The sequence below is a fragment of the Ursus americanus genome, chromosome 5, assembly GCF_024610735.1.
Source record: "Ursus americanus isolate L20-20 chromosome 5, mUrsAme1.1.p, whole genome shotgun sequence".
Taxonomy (NCBI): Eukaryota; Metazoa; Chordata; class Mammalia; order Carnivora; family Ursidae; genus Ursus; species Ursus americanus.
This window is the reverse complement of record NC_142131.1, coordinates 8,728,514-8,747,316: the sequence shown is the minus strand read 5'-3', so window position 1 is coordinate 8,747,316 and position 18,803 is coordinate 8,728,514. Positions and strand designations below refer to the sequence as shown.

The 18,803-nt window shown below is 40.8% G+C and overlaps 2 protein-coding genes across 29 annotated transcripts in view; one reads left to right on the top strand and one right to left on the bottom strand.

Moving 5' to 3' along the window:
• PAM (peptidylglycine alpha-amidating monooxygenase) overlaps positions 1–13,377 on the top strand; it is a 270,852-nt gene extending 257,475 nt beyond the window's left edge. For 9 of the 24 annotated variants that reach the window (XM_045808310.2, XM_045808312.2, XM_045808307.2 and 6 more), the window contains 5 exons: positions 1,087–1,186; positions 3,222–3,275; positions 8,553–8,756; positions 11,640–11,696; positions 12,539–13,377. In XM_045808310.2, the coding sequence (XP_045664266.2) occupies positions 1,087–1,186; positions 3,222–3,275; positions 8,553–8,756; positions 11,640–11,696; positions 12,539–12,720 (597 nt within the window). In that variant the 3' untranslated portion in view covers positions 12,721–13,377. The remainder of the gene's footprint in view (positions 1–1,086; positions 1,187–3,221; positions 3,276–8,552; positions 8,757–11,639; positions 11,697–12,538) is intronic. The other 15 variants (XM_045808311.2, XM_045808317.2, XM_045808328.2 and 12 more) reach the window with 5 other exon arrangements.
• Positions 1–18,803, bottom strand: part of GIN1 (gypsy retrotransposon integrase 1) — an 89,658-nt gene that overhangs the window by 26,215 nt on the left and 44,640 nt on the right. For 3 of the 5 annotated variants that reach the window (XR_006781545.2, XR_006781548.2, XM_045808336.2), the window contains one exon: positions 8,755–9,813. Coding sequence is in view for 1 of the 5 variants with exons in the window: in XM_045808336.2 (XP_045664292.1) it covers positions 9,794–9,813 (20 nt within the window). In the remaining 4 variants the exon portion in view is untranslated. Of the gene's footprint in view, positions 1–1,101; positions 1,235–8,754; positions 9,814–18,803 lie in introns of those variants that run through there. The other 2 variants (XR_015724356.1, XR_015724357.1) reach the window with 2 other exon arrangements.

Here is an 18,803-nt window from a genome sequence, read left to right as displayed (position 1 = left end):
GCACCTTTGAAACCTTCAGTCGCCAGACAGAAATGGCAGCAGCACATTTTTTTTTTTTAAAGATTTTATTTATTTATATGACACAGACACAGCCAGCAAGAGAGGGAACACAAGCAGGGGGAGTGGGAGAGGAAGAAGCAGGCTCGTAGCGGAGGAGCCTGATGTGGGGCTCGATCCCAGAACACCGGGATCACGCCCTGAACCGAAGGCAGACGCCCAACCGCTGTGCCACCCAGGTGCCCCAGCAGCACAACATTTTAAGGCTGCTCTTCCAGGAACTCGTTTGGTGGCCTCGAGAAAGACACAAAGTGCTCCCCCACAGAAAGTGCTCCCCTATCTCTTGTGTCCTTATGACTGAGATGGCAGTGATTTGAAATGGAAATAGGTCAGGAAGAAAGACATTGAAACACTGAATATCTAAAGTAGGTAAAAAAAAAAAAAAAAAAAAAGCAAGCAAGCAAGCCCAGGACGTACTTGGAGATAACACTCAATTTGTTTCTTTTGCTGACTGAAAATATGAAGCACTGGCTTCAGAGAAAACAATCCCCTTGCTGCTGCATGTCTCCTGATGTGTGCTTCAGGAATAGTCTGAATGCCCTGAATCTTTGAAATGACTCTTCTCATCAGAAACATATAAATAGTTTTTCAGGAGGCATATGATAGCTTGATGGGAATAATAACAAAAATTATACTCGGTCTTTTTTTTTGTGTAGATTAAAACAGGCAAATGTGATAGTGATTAAAAAAGAAACATGAAGGCAAAAATATAAATACATAGGTAGATAATGGAACACCGAGTACACAAAACTGTAAAACAATAATCTTCTAAATGTTCGCTTTTAAAAGACTTGAACGTCAGTGGTGAGGGTCCCTGCACGTTTTCCGGTGGCTACATCACGCGTCGTCGGGCGGGTGCCCGTGAGTGAGCGCATGGCTCCTCTGGCCTAGAGCCGCTCCCGTGGAATTCTAGATTGATTGATTAAGAGGCTTATCGTTTTGTTGTGGGCTTTGCTTTGTTTTCCTGCCTTTTCCTGAAGAATTCAAGGAGAGGCTCACCCCCCTCGTGTGTGCTTCTTCTTCCGGCAGCACTTTGACATGCCTCACGATATTGCTGCGTCTGGAGACGGGACCGTGTACGTCGGAGACGCTCACACCAACACCGTCTGGAAGTTCACCTTGACTGAAAGTATGGCGTTGACGTATTCCCGTCCGTATCTTCCCTCCGCTTGGTTGCCTAAAAGCATGTGAAAGCAATATCTGCATTTCCTTCTCTTTTTACTGATAGGAGTGGGAGATCAAAATATAACGGGCAGTTGTTAAAAGACCTGTTCGGTTTCATTTCAGGGATTAAATTAATTTTTAAAAAGTAGAGAGAAACAGCTTTTTTTTTTTTTTCCTGGCGGTTATCCCCTTGTTTCCACAGATACTCCACAGGAAATTCTTGATGCCTGGAGTAATGTCTGTTACATTGAAAGCCAGTGTTAATTCCAGCTTAGTTGCAGAGGGAGATGATGGCTTTGGCAAAGCAGAGGGGCTGACTGGCTTCCACGCTGGTATCACTTCCCGTGTGGCTCTTCAGCCCTCAGTAGCTGCTGAGCATCGAGCAGTGCCAGCCTCGGTGGCAGACACGCATTACCCCAAGCAGGAAGCACTCTGCGTTTTCCCTTTAGACTGCAGCTTGTTCAAAAGACCGAGCTGTTATTTCATGTAATTCAAAAGTATGTCTGGGGACAGAAGAGCTTCTCTGTTGGGACCAAGCCAGCTAGTTTGGAAATTTTCTAATTGCAATTTGGACATTATTTCTAATTCTTGAGAAGTATACTAACCTAAACTCTGATACCATACTAAGAAACATAAGCTTTCTAGATTCAACCATAATAAATGCTTAACAGGCCACAAAACCCAAAGTCCAGAGATGCTTTTAAGATATGGCAGGGTCCAAACCATAGGAGAAGATGGAGTAAAGGAAAGGAATGGTAAATTTGAGGTGTCAGGAGCTGCAACAGGCAATCTTAGATTGAGAAATAATACGGACATTGGGAACTGATGAAGGTAAATACTAATTATAATAAGGAAAAGTAAAAATCACAGTGAAGAAAAAATGTAAGTTATAACAAAGAAAAGTAAAATCAGGAGTCCAAAAACTTTAATCAGATACGATACAGATCTTGGAGCCCAAGTAAATTTGGTAACTGCAATCTTCAGAACTGTCCTTTGAGTAGCTTTCGCCATTTTGTAATAAGGACTCAGTTCAGGTTAAGTGCACAGAGGTGCGCGTGGCCTACTCTACTCCAGCAATAGCTTCCCATTCCCCTTGCAAGTGTAGCCTCCCACGACCTACCTCCTCCAAGAGGGTATAGGCAGACAGGAAGGCAAAGAGAGATGGGTAATTCCCAATTCCAAGACTAAGCCCAGGCTTTTCAGAATTAAAAAATGACAGAGTACCTTTCAAGCTAGAAAAGACCTCAGAAATCTAGACCACACCTTCACTTCGTAGATAGCAATATGATACTTAAACTCATTAAGACTTTGGTCTAAGGCTCTCGATACCACCCTCCTGGCCTACACTCAACAGAGATGCATATCCAAGTCCCCTGGGGAGGGCTTCATTAACACACACGGCCAGACCTCACTGGAGATCTGTAGGAAGAAGGGGGTGATACTATGTGTATTTTGGAAAGACTTCCCAAGTTGAGAAGCTGCAGTTTAGCGTTCGGCTTTGAAAGAGAGGGACTCTCTGTGTAATCCAGAATGCACCCGACTGCTAAATCTCAAACATAATACTTCTGGAACAGTTAAGACTGCCATCGGAGGCTACACAAATGTCTCATGTCTTTGCATTCTAGTATTTAGCTAGTCAAATCTATTTATGTGAGCTAGAAGACTGGTGATCAAACATGGCAGAATTAGTAATCGGTCTATATGTCCACCTGAAAACAGAACCACTTGATATTTCAGATATAATACAATATTAGGAACTCCACAAGGAAAATCTCATTTTAAGTATGAAGAGTTTGGAAGTACTTCAGCTTTCACTAGGAGATTTTATCCAGGATTCATGCGCCTGGCACCTAATTAGTGGTTTGTCTTAAACTCCTTTGTAATATAATAATGCATGTGATGAATTAAGGAAATATTTTCCACTGGGTAAAATTAATGTCAAAATTTAAGTTTTCAAGCTTTTTTTGGAGATTCTGGTTTTCTTTTTCCTTTGCTTATAGAAATGGAACATCGATCAGTTAAAAAGGCCGGCATTGAGGTCCAGGAAACCAAAGGTTGGTCTCTTATGACTCTGAAACCCAAGCTATTTGTGCTGAATTCTTTTATGGCTCTTGATTGCACTTCAAAAATGATCAGACTAAAAATATGTAATCTGGTAAATTATCCATAACTTCCACTATGTACCGAGCCCTTAAACCTGCATGTTGCCACTGTTTTCTCTGGTAACTGGAGTGGTAATAATGGGCTCAGATTCACTGATTTCAGGTGATCGAAAGTGATTCTGTAACAAGGGGGCCAGAGACATTCAGGGAGAAAAAAAGTCAGCCAGTCACTTTTAGAAGCATGTTAACCTCAGGCAAGTGGAAAAATACCATCCAGTATACTGGAAAAGGCCTTGCTTAATGGGCTCTAGTCTAAGTGAGTAAGATAGCGTGATAGGGGCCTGAAAAGATGAGCGGCTCCCTAAGCTCCAATCTTAGCACCATTTGCCCCAACATTTACTGAGGGCCGTCTAACTATAAGGCACTAGAACGGGTTTAAGGGAAATGAAACTGTGCCTGACTTCAGGAGACTTATAACCTGTAAGGAGCATGTGTGTGTGTGTGTGTGTGTGTGTGTGTGTGTGTGTGTGTGGCCGCGCATACATACGTATGCATATATACGAGTAAGTATAGCTTTAGTATATACTACCCGGAATGGGAAATGGAATTTAGCTCCTGGTAAGCAACCACTGGTGTTAGTAGGAATCCCAGTCGAATCATTTTTTTCCCTTTCCTAGGATCAGTCTATATTCGTACAAGTTCTACTGTCTGCAGGGTTTTGACGTGGTCATGTGAAATTAAGAACTCACTAAAGGTGCTCTTAATGTTTAAGTAGCCAAGTGATTCCATTATTCGTTTCTTTACAAATGATTCACCTCGATATTCAGACCTAACCGTAGGCTTACGTGTTTTCCTTTCTCGTGAAAGCAGGTGGAAAGAGATGCAGAGAAGCAAGAACCGAGAGGGAGTTTAGGGAGTTTATGTAGGCAGCTAAGAGACTATAGCCGGCTCAAGGTTGAAAGGGGTAAGATAATATTATAAAATAAATAAATAGCAATTGTTTGGCATTCGTAGAGATTCAACCCATGTGACTCTACTGAGTGGCATTCATACCACACCCATATCAAAGAGTGCCTGATCCTTTATTTTTCTGTGATTGTTACCTATAGAATTATTGGTGAGTTGTTTGCTCTAGAATAAAGCCATTATTATTAGTAATAGCTATCCCTTATGGAGCACAATGAGCTGTACAAAAATACTAAGTAATTCCTTCCACCGACCATGTGATAATTGCTATTATCCCCATTTTACATATGAGGAAATTGAAGATCAGAATTACTGCGAAGATAGGAAGTGGCAGAGCCAGGTTTAAACCACAGTGTGTTTGGCACTGAAGCCTGTGCTCTTAACCACTGTTCTTATGCTGCTGAGGAGAGATGAATACCACCAATTCACTTCCCGTAAATTCTGCCAAGAGCTACCGGGTGGGGATGGCTGACGTTTACTCTGAAATCTCTGGGGTTTCAAAGTGGCCTCAAATCATTTCTGTTTAAATAACTCCCACCCAAAAAATCTGACATTATACTGCTTGACCTGCTGAGAACAGCTCAACCACACTGATCTCTTCTTGCCTGGCCAGTGAAGGATGAACACGGCTCTCCCAGGCCATTTCCTCTTTCCTCAGTGCACTGACTGCGTTTGGTCAGAAAACCTCCCAGGCTTGTGACAGAACACAGAATGCAGAATAGTAGATGGTATTGAAATATCTTGTCATGACAGTCCTTTTTCAATAAGATGCGAATGAAGTTTGTTCTAGTCCTCTTTGAACCCATATGACTCTCATTAAATCTTTCTTTTTTTAAGATTATTTTCTTATTACAGAAGGGAATGTAAATCATGCTGAGTCTCCAAAAACTTGTCTTTTATCGAAATCTGGAAGCTTAATTTAAACCACTTCTTACAAAAGAGAGGGAGAAACATCCCAGATTTAGCAGCCTTATAAATTTCCAACTTCATATAACCTCTGATGACACTTGCCCCCACTCTGAACGGTCACATAACTGATGAATACTGACAGTGTTTTGGGACCAGTGTTGTGTTCACAGGGAGTTGCAGGGATAAGAGAACTTGTGATGATCAGAAACTTAGTAAAGGGGTTTTCAAAGAAAGTCGCTAGGGACAAAACAGGTATGCCAATGTCCCACCAAAATCATAGCCTTCACTCCTCCCTCCCCAAAATAAAAGATGATGATGGTGAATCAGTCTCAATAAAATAAAAAGAAACTATCTAGTGCAGTTAGTATCTTAGGCCTTATATAGAACAACACATTATAAGGGAAGCACATTGCATTAAAGAAAAAAAAGAAGGAAGGAGGCAAGGAAGGATGGAAGGAGGGAGGGAGGGAAGGAAGGAGGGAGGGAAGGAAGGAAGGAGGGAAAGGAGGGAGGGAGGAAGAGACTAATCTCATTGGTGCTATATGCACTTTTCTTGTTACTTGCTAGTACGCCATCTGAAACCTTCAGCCTTCAGTTCTCTCTGTAATGAACTGGGTATTAGTTGCTGAGCTCCTGTATTAAGAATGTCTCTCCTTTACTATCTGACTTGTTCCAATTCAATCCGTCTCTGGACTTCTCCCCTTCTCTCCAGGGGAAAGAAACACGCACATGCTTCTATGTGTGAGCTCACCCAAGAATGCACCTAGCTTCCCTTTCTAAACTCGGTGCTTAAAGAAGGGAAAAAACGTCCTATCTATACATCAGCTTTTCAAAATTGTATTTATTTCCAAGTATCTATAAGGATACCAGAAGAGCTTGTTTGAAGACATTTTTGTTTTCAGTGGAATACATCTGGCATCTTATGTGATAGAAAATGTCATATGAGGCACCCTGTACCTTCCAGAAGCCCCAGGTTCTAGCCAGTGGTAGAGCTTCTTCACTGTCCCTTCATCAGGGATGCTCCAAATGAAAAATTTAATTTTTAATTAAAGAATTTTTAATTAAGGAATTTAGAATAAAAAGTGGAAGAATTTTGAATTATTAACGCTTTGAATGAAATTCCTAGGATCTTAAATCATAACTATTTTTCAGACTTTTTACTCCACTTTTAAAGGTTCCTGAGAAAGAACAATATTGCTTTCTTTGTTTTAGATGGGAAATTTAAATTTTTACCCTCTTTCTTTAAAATGTAGAGTGTCTTTTAAAAATCTGAGCATACTTCAGTGGGTTCCAAAAGTGGGAATGTTTGAGTATTTTTAGTAGGTGACACTCAGAGAACCAGAAGGGGTGTGGAAATCAAGAATTTCTGAAGTGCAGAGTGTGCACCTTAGCAAGTTCATTACCTCATTCTCAGCACACTCTCTGTGAATGCTAAACTGATTCTGTTAGTCTGTCACCTACTTTCCAGTTCTTGTTTCCTTTCACTGGAGCCCAATCCTAGCTCTGCCTTAAAGGAAACTGGAGATGAGCTGGCACAGCCATTGTCTTTGGTGGAGGTAAACCACTAATGACACAAAATGCTATGCAACTGCTCCGGTTATAGTCACCTTCATATAGAAGCACATCCTTTCCAGGCAACAAGTTCTTGATTACCAATCTACATCTTTGGTATATTTTTGAATCCTATCCTCTATTTATTGTTATCTTCCTATAGAAATATAGAAAGAGCTTAAATAAAACAGAACAATTTGCATATCTCTTCCACAGACACGAAGAAAAAGACACAACAGTTAGTGGGCAGGGAGAGTGAGAATGATACTTATGCTCCTCTTGAAAACAGATCTAGACAGGCTGAATTTGAACCATCTAAATCTACGAGCCAATTCCTTTCCTTCTCTCCTGCTGGTGTTTCAAGAGCCACTCCACTGGACAAAGAGGAGACATTATGGTCTCACCTTAGCCATAGTACAGGGAAGGAAATGCGGACTATGCGGCCATCTGTAAAGTGGTGAGAGTGCCTACTCATAGGCTTGGTGTGATGATTAAATGAGAACATTTCCTGAAACAGAATATTGCCAGTGCTCAGGAGATAGAATTGAAGGAAGCTGGCTCAGAACATGGAAGCAAAAAGCTGGGACCTGCCAGTTGTGTGTCTCACAAATTGTGTTTATAGTATCGTAAGTAAATTGAGAAATGCTTCCTTGGGGAAATGTCCAGCAAGCTACTAAGCTGTGCCTATACCTATTAAACATTAACCAAAGATTTTCCTGATAGTGTTAAACCACCTATTTCTGCCATTTGGTCAAAAGCTCCCTGAGGCCATGTGATACACTCTGTATCATAGGGTAGAAGGGCACACCAAAAAACGCAAGTCCCAGAAACCCGGTAAGCCTTTTGGCAAACACGTGGTTGTAACGCCTAGCCTTTGCACACTAGGGTTTTTGTACGAGTACACGTATGTGCTTCTGCAGGGCAAGAACGTCACAAGGCTCAACCTCATTTTCAAGTCAGTAGTTACAAAAATCCCTGAAGCAGCTTATATGGTTTCACTGTGTCAGTTCCCAAAAAGCACTTTAGGCCTAATATCTGCCCAATACTGGTCAATATCAGGAAATTGTTCTATAAGCTGATTTCACCAACAACAATATGATACAGCACCTCTGTGTACCCTCCTGGCTTGCTGGGAACTGTATAAAAGAACCTGAGAAGGTTCTTTTTCCAGTTTGTAATCCTAGAATTAACGTGTGCAACTATGCCTGTGATGTACCAATAACTCACTGAACAGTAACAAGATTCAAAAACTAAAGATTCAAGGAAATGTACTCATTAAGCACCTTCTCTATGACAAACACACTCAGCAGGTTTTGAAGGAGGTGTCTTTTTTATCGTCACAGTTCTACGGATGAGGTTACTAAGGCCCAGACCATTTAAGTAACTTGCCCAAAGTTACACAGCTAGTTCTGTAGGAGAACTGGGATTTCAGCCCCGATTCATTTGACTCCAGGATGCACACCAATTCTTTGCCCTGCACTGTGCTGCCTGTTCATTTTAACTTTGAAAAAAAATGCAAAAGGAGGATATCTTTTTTATGGAATTATAGCTCAAGAGGGAGTAAAGGGCAGAATCAAAGAAAACCAATTTAAAGGTACAAAACCACTGGGTGGAAAGTACTAATCACAACAGCAATCGTAGCTTGGTAGCTTGGTAGATTCAGATATGGAAATGTGAACCCCACATGCACTGACCTCAACGAGTTCTTTATGAGCGGTTGTTGATTTGCCTGGGTAGGGGTGGGCGGGAGGGTTTGGGGATCTTTGAGTCAGTTGAATATTGTGAACTCTTCTTTCCCTGAAGAATCCGAGGCAGTTGTTGAAACCAAAATGGAGAACAAACCCGCCTCCACAGAGTTGCAGAAGATGCAAGAGAAACAGAATCTGATCAAAGAGCCGGGCTTGGGAGTGCCCATTGTTCTCATTACAACCCTCCTGGTTATTCCGGTGGTTGTCCTGCTGGCCATTGCCTTATATATTCGGTGGAAAAAATCAAAGGCCTTTGGAGGCAAGTAAAACGAGCCCCTTGAACTGGAACCTACCTTTGAAAGAGTGTTTGGCCTGATTATCCTCAAAGTTTTGTCATGATTTTTTTCAGTGTTTTTTTTTAAGTGCTCTCTGCCTTTTTTGGTGTTATTATGTATGTTCCATATGTTGTCTATAGTTAGTATCACAGTAGAACAATATCTGAAGCCTCAGAAATTGGGATAGTTAGATTAAAATATAACCTTTAATACTGCCTTTTAGCAATTGATGTAAGCCCAGTTAATGTCTCCACATGAAACTGTGTAGATAAGTAGTAGTCAGTCTAAATCAGGGTCAGGAAGGAGGAGATGTTTGATGTTAGAAACAGGCCCACTCCTCAGAATACCTGGGTCAGTTATTTGGGAGTTACATCCCCCCCACCCCCAGTCTGGCTTTAGCTCCTAGCTACATGACCTTGGGCAAGTTACTTAATCTCCCCAAGCCACAGTTTCCTCATCTATAAAGTGGGGATAAAACACTCACAAGGTTGTGTGAGGATTAAATGAAATAATAAACAGAAAACATTTATCACAGTACCTGTCACATAGTAAGTGCTCAGTTAATACCACCGAAGACTCTGAGGAATAATCATTGGTAAAAAAGTTTTAAAAGTCCTAAGAAGTCATACAGGATACTTGTCTTAAACCTCAACTTTCTCAGGAAACCAGCTATTTCTCTAATAGATGGTTTGGTAGTTTTTAAATAGTCACGACTTAGGCCATCAGCCTTCCTTTACCAAACAAGGCAGGGTCCAGTACTGGAGACAGTATTTTATTAAATCATCATCATTGTATAGGACCCAGGAGCTGGATTCTTTCCAAGACATTCAAATAGACCAAGAAATAATCCAACCCTCGATTCTCACCTCTCAGGAGCAGTCCTTTGGCTGGGTCCCCAGGTCCTCAGGCAAGAGTCTACAGCTGCGTCCGGGAAGGAATCCATGGGCCAGGGTGGGAGGCAGCATTTGATCAAGAAATAGCATCTGATTCTATTTCAGGCCAAGGCGACCGTGGCAGGGATTCAGTGCCCATGGCAAAGCCCTGACACAGAAAAGGACACAGAAACAAAAAACAGAGGATTCCATTTAATAAGTTGTGAAAGGGAATTTTTCTAGGACTGGTTTGCTTTTCATCTGCAATCAATAAAGCTCTGCAAAAAAATACAGTTAACTCTTCAAAAAAGAACTTTTGAGCCCTGTTGTGGTGAGCAGAGGCAAAGACTAATAACACAGCCACTGTCTTCATGGAGTTAGATGGAAGCTGCCGACAGCAAGACTGTTACATGTTTGCTTGTTTACTGATGTGTCCTCAGCACAGTAACAGTTCCCGGCACTAGGGGTTTGATAAATAGTTGTTAGAAAAATGACTGAATAAACAAGTGGAGCTCACAGAAAAGATGACACGTAATAAACGAGATGACATAAAGGTAACGAGAGAGAGTGGTAATGCAGTGACAAATACAGAGCATCAGGAACACACGGGGGCCCAGGGGCAGGCAGCAGGCCTGTCGGCAGTCCACCCACACCGGAAGGAGTGGCTGGGGAATCAGGAAGGTTTGGTCTCCCCTGTTTGCTGTTAAGCACATGGGACGTGGCACTTTACAGAATACCGAGTGCACGGGAGGGTGCGGGGAAGGCAGAGACCTAGGTCACACCAGATGAAATTACCATTACTCAATCATGTTTTAGTTAGAAAAATTGCAGTTTCATATGGTTCCATCTAATACATTTACTTTAAAAGTAGGTCACCTCTCACCCTTTTTCAGTATTTGTGCAGGATAGATTTTGTCCAGTCCATGAGAATTTTTAGTAACCCTCATCAAAGACCTTCCATATTGATTCAGCACGTACTTACCGTATGTCATCTCCACGGCGGACACCATGCTAGGCACGGGGGATACAAAGCCCAGTGAGGGCTGTCCTGCATCCTTATTGAATTTACAGCCTGATTTGTTGGCCTTCTGACAGTCTTAGCAGATTCTTCCCTTCCTGCCTATTTCTCCCCACACCCACTCTTCTCCGTGTCCTCTGTCATCTGCCTGCTAGCTTTTTCTCGTGATGCTGCCTCCACTCCTGGCTAGAGACTTCATGGGAGAACCCCGAGCCTCACTCCCATGACCATAGCCCCGAAGGGAGTGCCCTGAAGGGAAGCCAGGACAAAAAGTGCAGAAAGAGAGAGAGAGCAAAGGGAGAAAGAGAGTCCACTGGGAGTCCCGCCTCCCCATAAAGAAAGTCCGTCCTTCATGGAGCTGGGCAGGGCCACTTCACCATTATGACTGAAAATACGCAGTGTTGTAGGTCCTTGCCTTCAGTGAAGTCTTACACAAACGAGAAATGATCTACGTGGATCCGAAGCTTTCTCAAGCAGAACAGTGTTCTGTTCTTCATAGAAAGACTAAAACGTAAGACAAAAACTCCTGAATTATAATAACCAGAGCTTCCAAATTAATACAAATTCTTGGTAATTTAATTCTGTCCTAATCAAAATAACGACTCTTTCTTGAGCACGTACTGTTTATGTACCAGGCACTGTTCTGAGCACATCACACGCAGTATCCCGTCTAAACCCTGCAGATAGGTGGGGATTGTCATTGATCCCTCTGTTCTCTGAGGACAAAACCGAGGCTCTGAGAAGCAATTTATTGAGATTGCACAGCCTATAAGAGACTCAAGCAGGAGTCAAACGCAGCTCTGGCCCTTAGATACGTCACAAGAATATATTGCCTTTTCCCCCCTTAGAACTGCACACAGACGAGAGCCAGGCCTTGTTTTTATTGGTTTATGAATTCCTGATTTTGTATTGCAAGTTGAACCCATGGTTGAGGAGGGTGATTGGGACTCATTTTGAAATGTGCCATCTTTTTCTAGCAGATTCTGAACACAAACTTGAGGCAAGTTCAGGAAGAGTGCTCGGAAGACTTAGAGGTATGCCTGTGACCTTTCAGAATCCTTCACAATTGGCTCAAAGTCAACAAGCTCATGTCCTTTATAGAGCAAGGAGCTATTTCTTATTTTTCTCTCGGAAAATTAAACTCCTTGTGTGCGGCACAGCAACGTGAAGGGCAGAAGGCAAGCCATCAACTAAAACCAAAGTGTGTGGCTCTGGCGGCAGATTTCCCAGTTTCAGTTTGTTCTACTTTGCCTTTCTGTATCATCTAATTCTCTCCCCTGCCTTTTATCTGCCTTCATTTGTCTTCAGTAAATTTTCTGTCACTTCTGTCGGCCTGTCAGTGCTTGTCACAGTGAAGATGACCTTTTCATATAGTCATTGAAATGAAGAGCTCCTTGAGGGATGCCAGTTCCAGAGAGCCAGAAAAAGCAGGAGCTGAAAAATGAATCTGAAGTAATCCTACAGACACACATGGATAATCCTGGGGAACTTTTTTCTTATGTATTTTATTTTTTTTAAGATTGTATGTATTTATTTGAGAGAGAGAGCACAAAGGGAGAGGGAGAAGCAGAGAGCCCCATGCAGGGCTTGATCCCAGGAACCCCGGGATCATGACCCGAACCGAAGGCAGATGCTTAACTGACTGAGCCACCCAGGCGCCCCTTTCTTTTTATTTTAATAAATGAGGGGAGTGATGTCTTTCTGAGTCTGTAGGATAAGTATCTCTCTGTCACGTGTTTTGTTTTGTTTGTTGCTAATATCTACCCCTTCAGCATCACAACTTCCAATTTGTTTACCATTTAAGAGTTTACAAGGAGACGGAGAATCGTTTGTGCAAACTTCACCTCAGTGCCATGTCATTGTGTGCTTTCTTCAGGAAAGGGCAGTGGAGGCTTAAACCTCGGAAATTTCTTTGCGAGCCGGAAGGGCTACAGCCGGAAAGGGTTTGACCGCCTGAGCACCGAGGGGAGTGACCAAGAGAAAGATGAGGACGATGGAAGCGAGTCCGAAGAGGAGTACTCAGCGCCTCTGCCTGCACCCTCACTTCCTTCCTCCTGAAAACCCGCCTTCGATTTAGGTTGATGAGATTTTTCCAAGAATGCCAGATTCCTTTCCCCTTAGCACGTTTAGAGTTTTGTGTATTTAATTGTAAACTGTACTAGTCTATGTGGGACTGTACACGTTTTATTTCCTTTGTTTTGATTTAGTTGGCTTCTGTTTCTAGTTGAGGAGTTTCCTAAAAGTTCATATCAGTGCCATTGTCTTTATATGAACATAGCCTAGAGAAACGGTCCTCTTCTTCCATCGCGCTACTAATTTAATGATGGAAGGTTTGCTCATTTGCATTTTCGAGACTTTTCTGTAGATGTAAATAACCCCCTTCTCTGCTTGAACACAGTATTTTCCCAATAGCACTTCCATTGCCGATGTCTGTCTTTGGTGCCTTTCCTGTTCAGCATTCTCAGCCTGTGGCAGTAAAGAGAAACTTTGTGCTACATGAGGACAACGCTGCTAAATCTCCTTCTATTTTTTTAAAATCACTAACATTATATTGCAACGAGGGAAAGAAAAAAGTCTCTATTTAAATTCGTTTTTTAATTTTCTCCTTCAGTTGGTGTGTTTTGGGGATGTCTTATTTTTAGATGGTTACACTGTTAGAACACTATTTTCAGAATCTGAATGTAATTTGTGTAATAAAGTGTTTTCAGAGCATTAGCTGTCAGAGTGTATTTTGCAATTTTTGCATATTTGCAGGGTTTTGTATACAACTTTTGTAATAATTACACAAACCACAGATATAGTGAAAACTACTCAATGTCTTCGACAGAAAGAAATGTGCTGTACTGTATTAAGATGAAGGTCATATTTTGTTATGTAGCTGATATAAATTAAAAGCCAGCAATCAGACTTTACATACATGTGTAAAACCAGGCTCTCTTTTAAAATTCAAAGAGGGGTTATGCCTGTGTATCAATCAGGAGGTAAATAATTTAATAAAAGGAGGTGATCTAGCTAAGAGGAAAGCTGTGTCTCAAATTACATATGCAAATAAGTCCATTCAGTGTAGGTTACTACTAATCGTTTTCTTTTTAAAGAATAATTTCACTCAAATTCATGGGAATACTCATCTTATCTTCTTTATAACATCTTTTCCATCATAATCCATCAATGCAATTTAGTAAGAACCTGACAACTTCCCTTTGTATAATAATCAGACTCTAGAACCCTTTCTCTTTAAAATGCCTACTTGCAATTCAGCCATCTTAGTAGTGACATAGTAGAGATTAATTGACTAATCATGAAAACACTGCAGAGTGTTTTGCAAAAAAAAAAAAAGTACATTAATTAGAATGTCTTCTAATTATGTTCTTTTTAAAAATCTAACTTAACCTAGATTTTTTTTCCCCCTCATCATTGATACCAAAGATGATCTGATTGAAAAAAATTTGCACTTCCCATATATTCGCCTTCTTGTTAAAGCTTAATTTGGGCATCCTCCCCGGGTAGAAACTTCACCTTTTTTTGATTCCTATAGGCTTCCTACTCAAATGAGGAATACATTTTCCTCCCTTGACCCCTCCTTAATGCCCCTTTCGATACATCAGCGATAAATATATAAATGTAGCATGACAGCGCTTCTGATGTATATGTGCCTGTCCACTGTGTCTTACGCATTTTTATTTCAGCATGAGAATTAGTCTAGGACCCCAAGATACATGTTTTATGGGTTGGCTTTGATGCCATTCAAGTTTGCTTACACTGAGGACATCAGTTGACTTGCACTTTTGTGGTGCGATATTTGATCCTTAGCACCAGCAGCTACTTTTATAAATGTTATCTACACCTAGTCTTGTTCCTAAACAGTTTACAGTGGCTTAATGGATGCAAAATAAAAATAAAAATGATAAATTATATGGAGGTGAGAAAGAAAAAGGGAGAATAAAGATAAAAATGGAAAAATTAATACAAAATTAATTCCTATGACACCTGCTCAGGGCGAGAATTTGGCTCTAAACCTTCTAGCAGCTCATCAAATAAAACTTGATTAGTTACATAATTCATGAGTCCATTAAACATTTAGAGTTCCTAATTATAAGACCAGAAAAACCTGCTCCCAAGTACCTCCTGAAAGACAGCGGCAAGACGTGTCATTCAAGTCTTCAACAATATCCATAGAGCAGACAAATACGTTTTGCGGTCTGTTCTTACATATGTCCCTTAAGATAGCCTGCGGCATTTTATGCCTGATATAAGCAAATGGCATGATAAAAAAGAAGATTCCGAAAAAGAAAATCTGCTGGGGTGTTACAATCCTGTCCTAGTACACTACCCTTATTCTACTAACCTGGCTTAATTTAAGATGGTAGACTAGAAATGGATGAACTGCATTGCCTTCACGCAATCTCTCCACCGATGATTGTTCTTAGCTGAACTTCAGTCACTGAGGCACTTAGAGATTGCACTGCCTGGGAAGCGCCGAAGGAAGTGGATCCCAGCCTTCGCTTCACAGTAGGATCACGTGGGGATTTAAGAAGAAAATGAGCACTCCTTCCAGAGGTCCTGATTTAGTTGACTTAGAGGAGGATATTGGTATAGATCGTGTTTTTAATTTCTCCAGGTAATTCTAATGTGCATCCAGCATTGAAAAACCGCTGTCTTTGAGAATGGCTGTTCTACTCTGCCAATTACTACAAGTGGAGAGCTATATTTTCATATAAAGTATGGTTTACAAATGTCTGGAGAAAATGGGGTCTGGGTAGTTTGATTTGACCATTAGTACAAGATCTGACGGCCTTAATTGTTCAATGTTTTAAATTGGATAATTAAAATAGGCATAATTGACTTATTAAAAAGGCAAAGAGAAAGAGCTGGGCTTTGGTTTTTTTTAACATTAAATTTTCCAGAGAGTATTATTTGGGGGAGATAAAAGAAAAGCTTTGTCATTCACTGAGTTGGCCCTGAATTATCATATGCATAAAATCTTTTGTTCTAAGCTTTCTTCTTAGTTTATTAAATCAGCATATTCTTTTGCAAAACTCCCATTCATCTTTAAACACTCACTCAAATGTTATACAAATTGAATATTTAAGTAGCTAAATGACAAACGAAGCCATAGACTTGGTTTTCGGGCTCAAAGTTGATGTAAGTCAAAGTTGATGTTGCCTCGAGCATACTTCTCGGACTTCAGTGAATAGAAGCATCAACTGTGGGTACTTATTTTAAGAGGGCTGACTCTTGGGCCCATTCCCAGAGTTTCTGATTCACTACATTGGGTGGGGCCCAGATCTCCGCATTTTTACAAAGCACCCCTGGTGATTTGGACCGAGGTGTTCTATGGACCATCTCCAGGAAATACAGTCCTACAGAGAGTGGCTAAGCCTTAAAACAATTATTAGGCACACAAAGCCATTTTCCCAAATACGTGTCTATAGAGTGAGAGGCCCCTAAGTCATTGACCCCACTTCCTCAAACCCACATCACAAAAACCACAGGTGCAAATTGTCTTCACAGCCAGCACTTACCTACCAGCAACTTCTCCCTTCAGTTCCCTTAACACGGATTACCCCAAAGAGAAAATACAAGTGATGTCCTCCACAGGCCACTATGCTAGTCTTAGTTTCCTTGAAATCACACCTAAAGGCAAGAATCCACCAGATATATTTGGTGTGTTTTTCCTGCATCATGATTTCACTAAGGGAGTGTATTCATTCCAGAGAATACGTTGATGATGATAAATGTGACTCCTCCTTATAGCCTTAAGATTTTTGAAACACCAAAGCACAAAGATGTCGATCATACATCTAAACTATAAAAGTACAAAACAGGAAACAAGTATTTTCTGTGCTCCAAAACTGAGTACAAACTGTACCATCATAGGGAAGGGGTTTACCGATAAAGACTTGATAATAGAGTGCTCAAGTTTAGACATATGACGAAAAAATATGAGATAGATGAGTTTATAAAAACAAGTTTGACAAAAGAGGAACCCTTTTCATTTCTGAGCAAAAAAATGCATTTTGTCCTACACACATACATACCTAACCTGAACAAACCAGTCACTTGAGAATGCTCTATTTATTTCCTCTCTTCTACTAACACCATTCTCCATGTCTTTAAAAATATATATTGTCCAGGAACTGAAGTAAGTATGCAAATGGACGGAACAGCACAAATGCACCGGTTCTTACAACTAACTTCCAAATAAGGAGGTAGTTTTTTTCAGTAGTGCAGCCCAGTCTTAGCCAATATTGAGTTTGGAAAGAACACGGGATTACAGCGAGAAAGTTCTGAAATTTCAAGTACTAGTCTTGTTACATACCATTGTATTAGTCAAACTACTTTAGTCATAAATCACAACTCAAACAGCTTTAAGAACAATTCTTACTTATTAAGAATTAATCAGGATTAATGAAAATGATCAAAAATTATTAATTTATCAAGATATAGTATTATTATTTATTAATTCACGTAACTGAAAAGCTCAGGCATGGCTAGATCCAGAGACGCAGAAGATGCTATCAGGAACTTGCCTCCCTTCCTCCCTCAGTCTGTCTTTCTTCTATAATAGGGTTCACTGTCATGCACACTCCCTACGCATGTAGTAATAAAGGTGGCAACCAGCAGCTCTGAGTTTAAATCCTACCAGCATTAACTCTGAGGGAGATACCTTCCCTTCCCTTTCTTTTCTTTTTTTTTTTTTTAAGATTTTATTTATTTATTGGACAGAGAGAGACACAGCAAGAGAGGGAACACCAGCAGGGGGAGTGGGAGAGGGAGAAGCAGGCTTCCCGCTGAGCAGGGAGCCCGATGAGGAAGGAGCTGAACGCCAGGACCCTGGGATCATGACTTGAGCCAAAGGCAGACGCTTAACAACTGAGCCACCCACGCGCCCAATACCTTCCCTTTCTAAAGAGTTCCAATACATTGACTAACTGGCCTGATTTGATCCCTGGGTACTTTAGAACCAATCACCCTAGGCAGGATAAGTGTGATACACAGAACTAGGACAGAGTCACATCCCATAGTAACCACACTGATGATTTATAGAGAATTTGTTTACCCAAGAAAACTTCAGATACTATTGCCAGTTGAATAAGAGTAGGTTCTGGTGAGAAAACATAGTAGATAGGCACTAATGTTATTTTTCTTACAGAGGTTTACTGAAATCGCTATTTGTGTGGTGTTTAAATTATTACATTAAAAAGGGACACTGAGTGATTAAGTCTGTACCAGTGTATAAACGAAGTTAAGTCTCAAATGCCCACAAACAATACTGAATACCAGAAGAAATGTTCAGTTTGGACCTGTCTCAATAATAATGACAATCATGGGGCGCCTGGGTAGCGCAGTCGTTAAGCGTCTGCCTTTGGCTCAAGTCTGATCCCGATGTTCCGGGATCGAGTCCCACATCAGGCTCCTCCGCTGGGAGCCTGCTTCTTCCTCTCCCACTCTCCCTGCTTGTGTTCCCTCTCTCGCTGGCTGTCTCTCTGTCACATAAATAAATAAAATCTTTAAAAAAATAATAATAATAATGACAATCAGCAATATCCAAAAAACCAAGAGCAATGATTTGAGACCTAACAGCTGTATTTTATGCTATGATTTCTACTTATCTAAGGTTAATGGAAACAGGTAGCTTCCAATCAATAAAAGAGATAGTTGCCTTACTTAAAAAAAATAAATCACGGATGTTCAGTCAATACTATTCATTCTGAAACAAACAAATTATGATGTTCTTTTGTCCCTGTTCTTCCTCTGAAAATTTCAAAGCTATAGCAATACTGAAGACGGTCATACTGAACACCCATATACCCTTCACTTAGACTTACCAGAGATTAACATTTTGCCATACTTGCTTGCTCTCTCTCACAGGTGCACACACATGTGCACATGCACGCATACACTAATTTACTCCTGCTGAACCATTTGAGAACAAGCTGAAGACATCATAACATTAACCCTCAATACGTCAATACATATCACCTAAGAACTAGGCATTCTCCTACGTAACCACAAAACCATTGTTACACAAGAATTTAACATGGATTCCTTAATATCGATCAATATGTAGTCCATATTTGAACCCCCGATGTCCCTAAAATGCCCTTTGGAGCTTTCTATTTTTGATCCAGGATCCAATT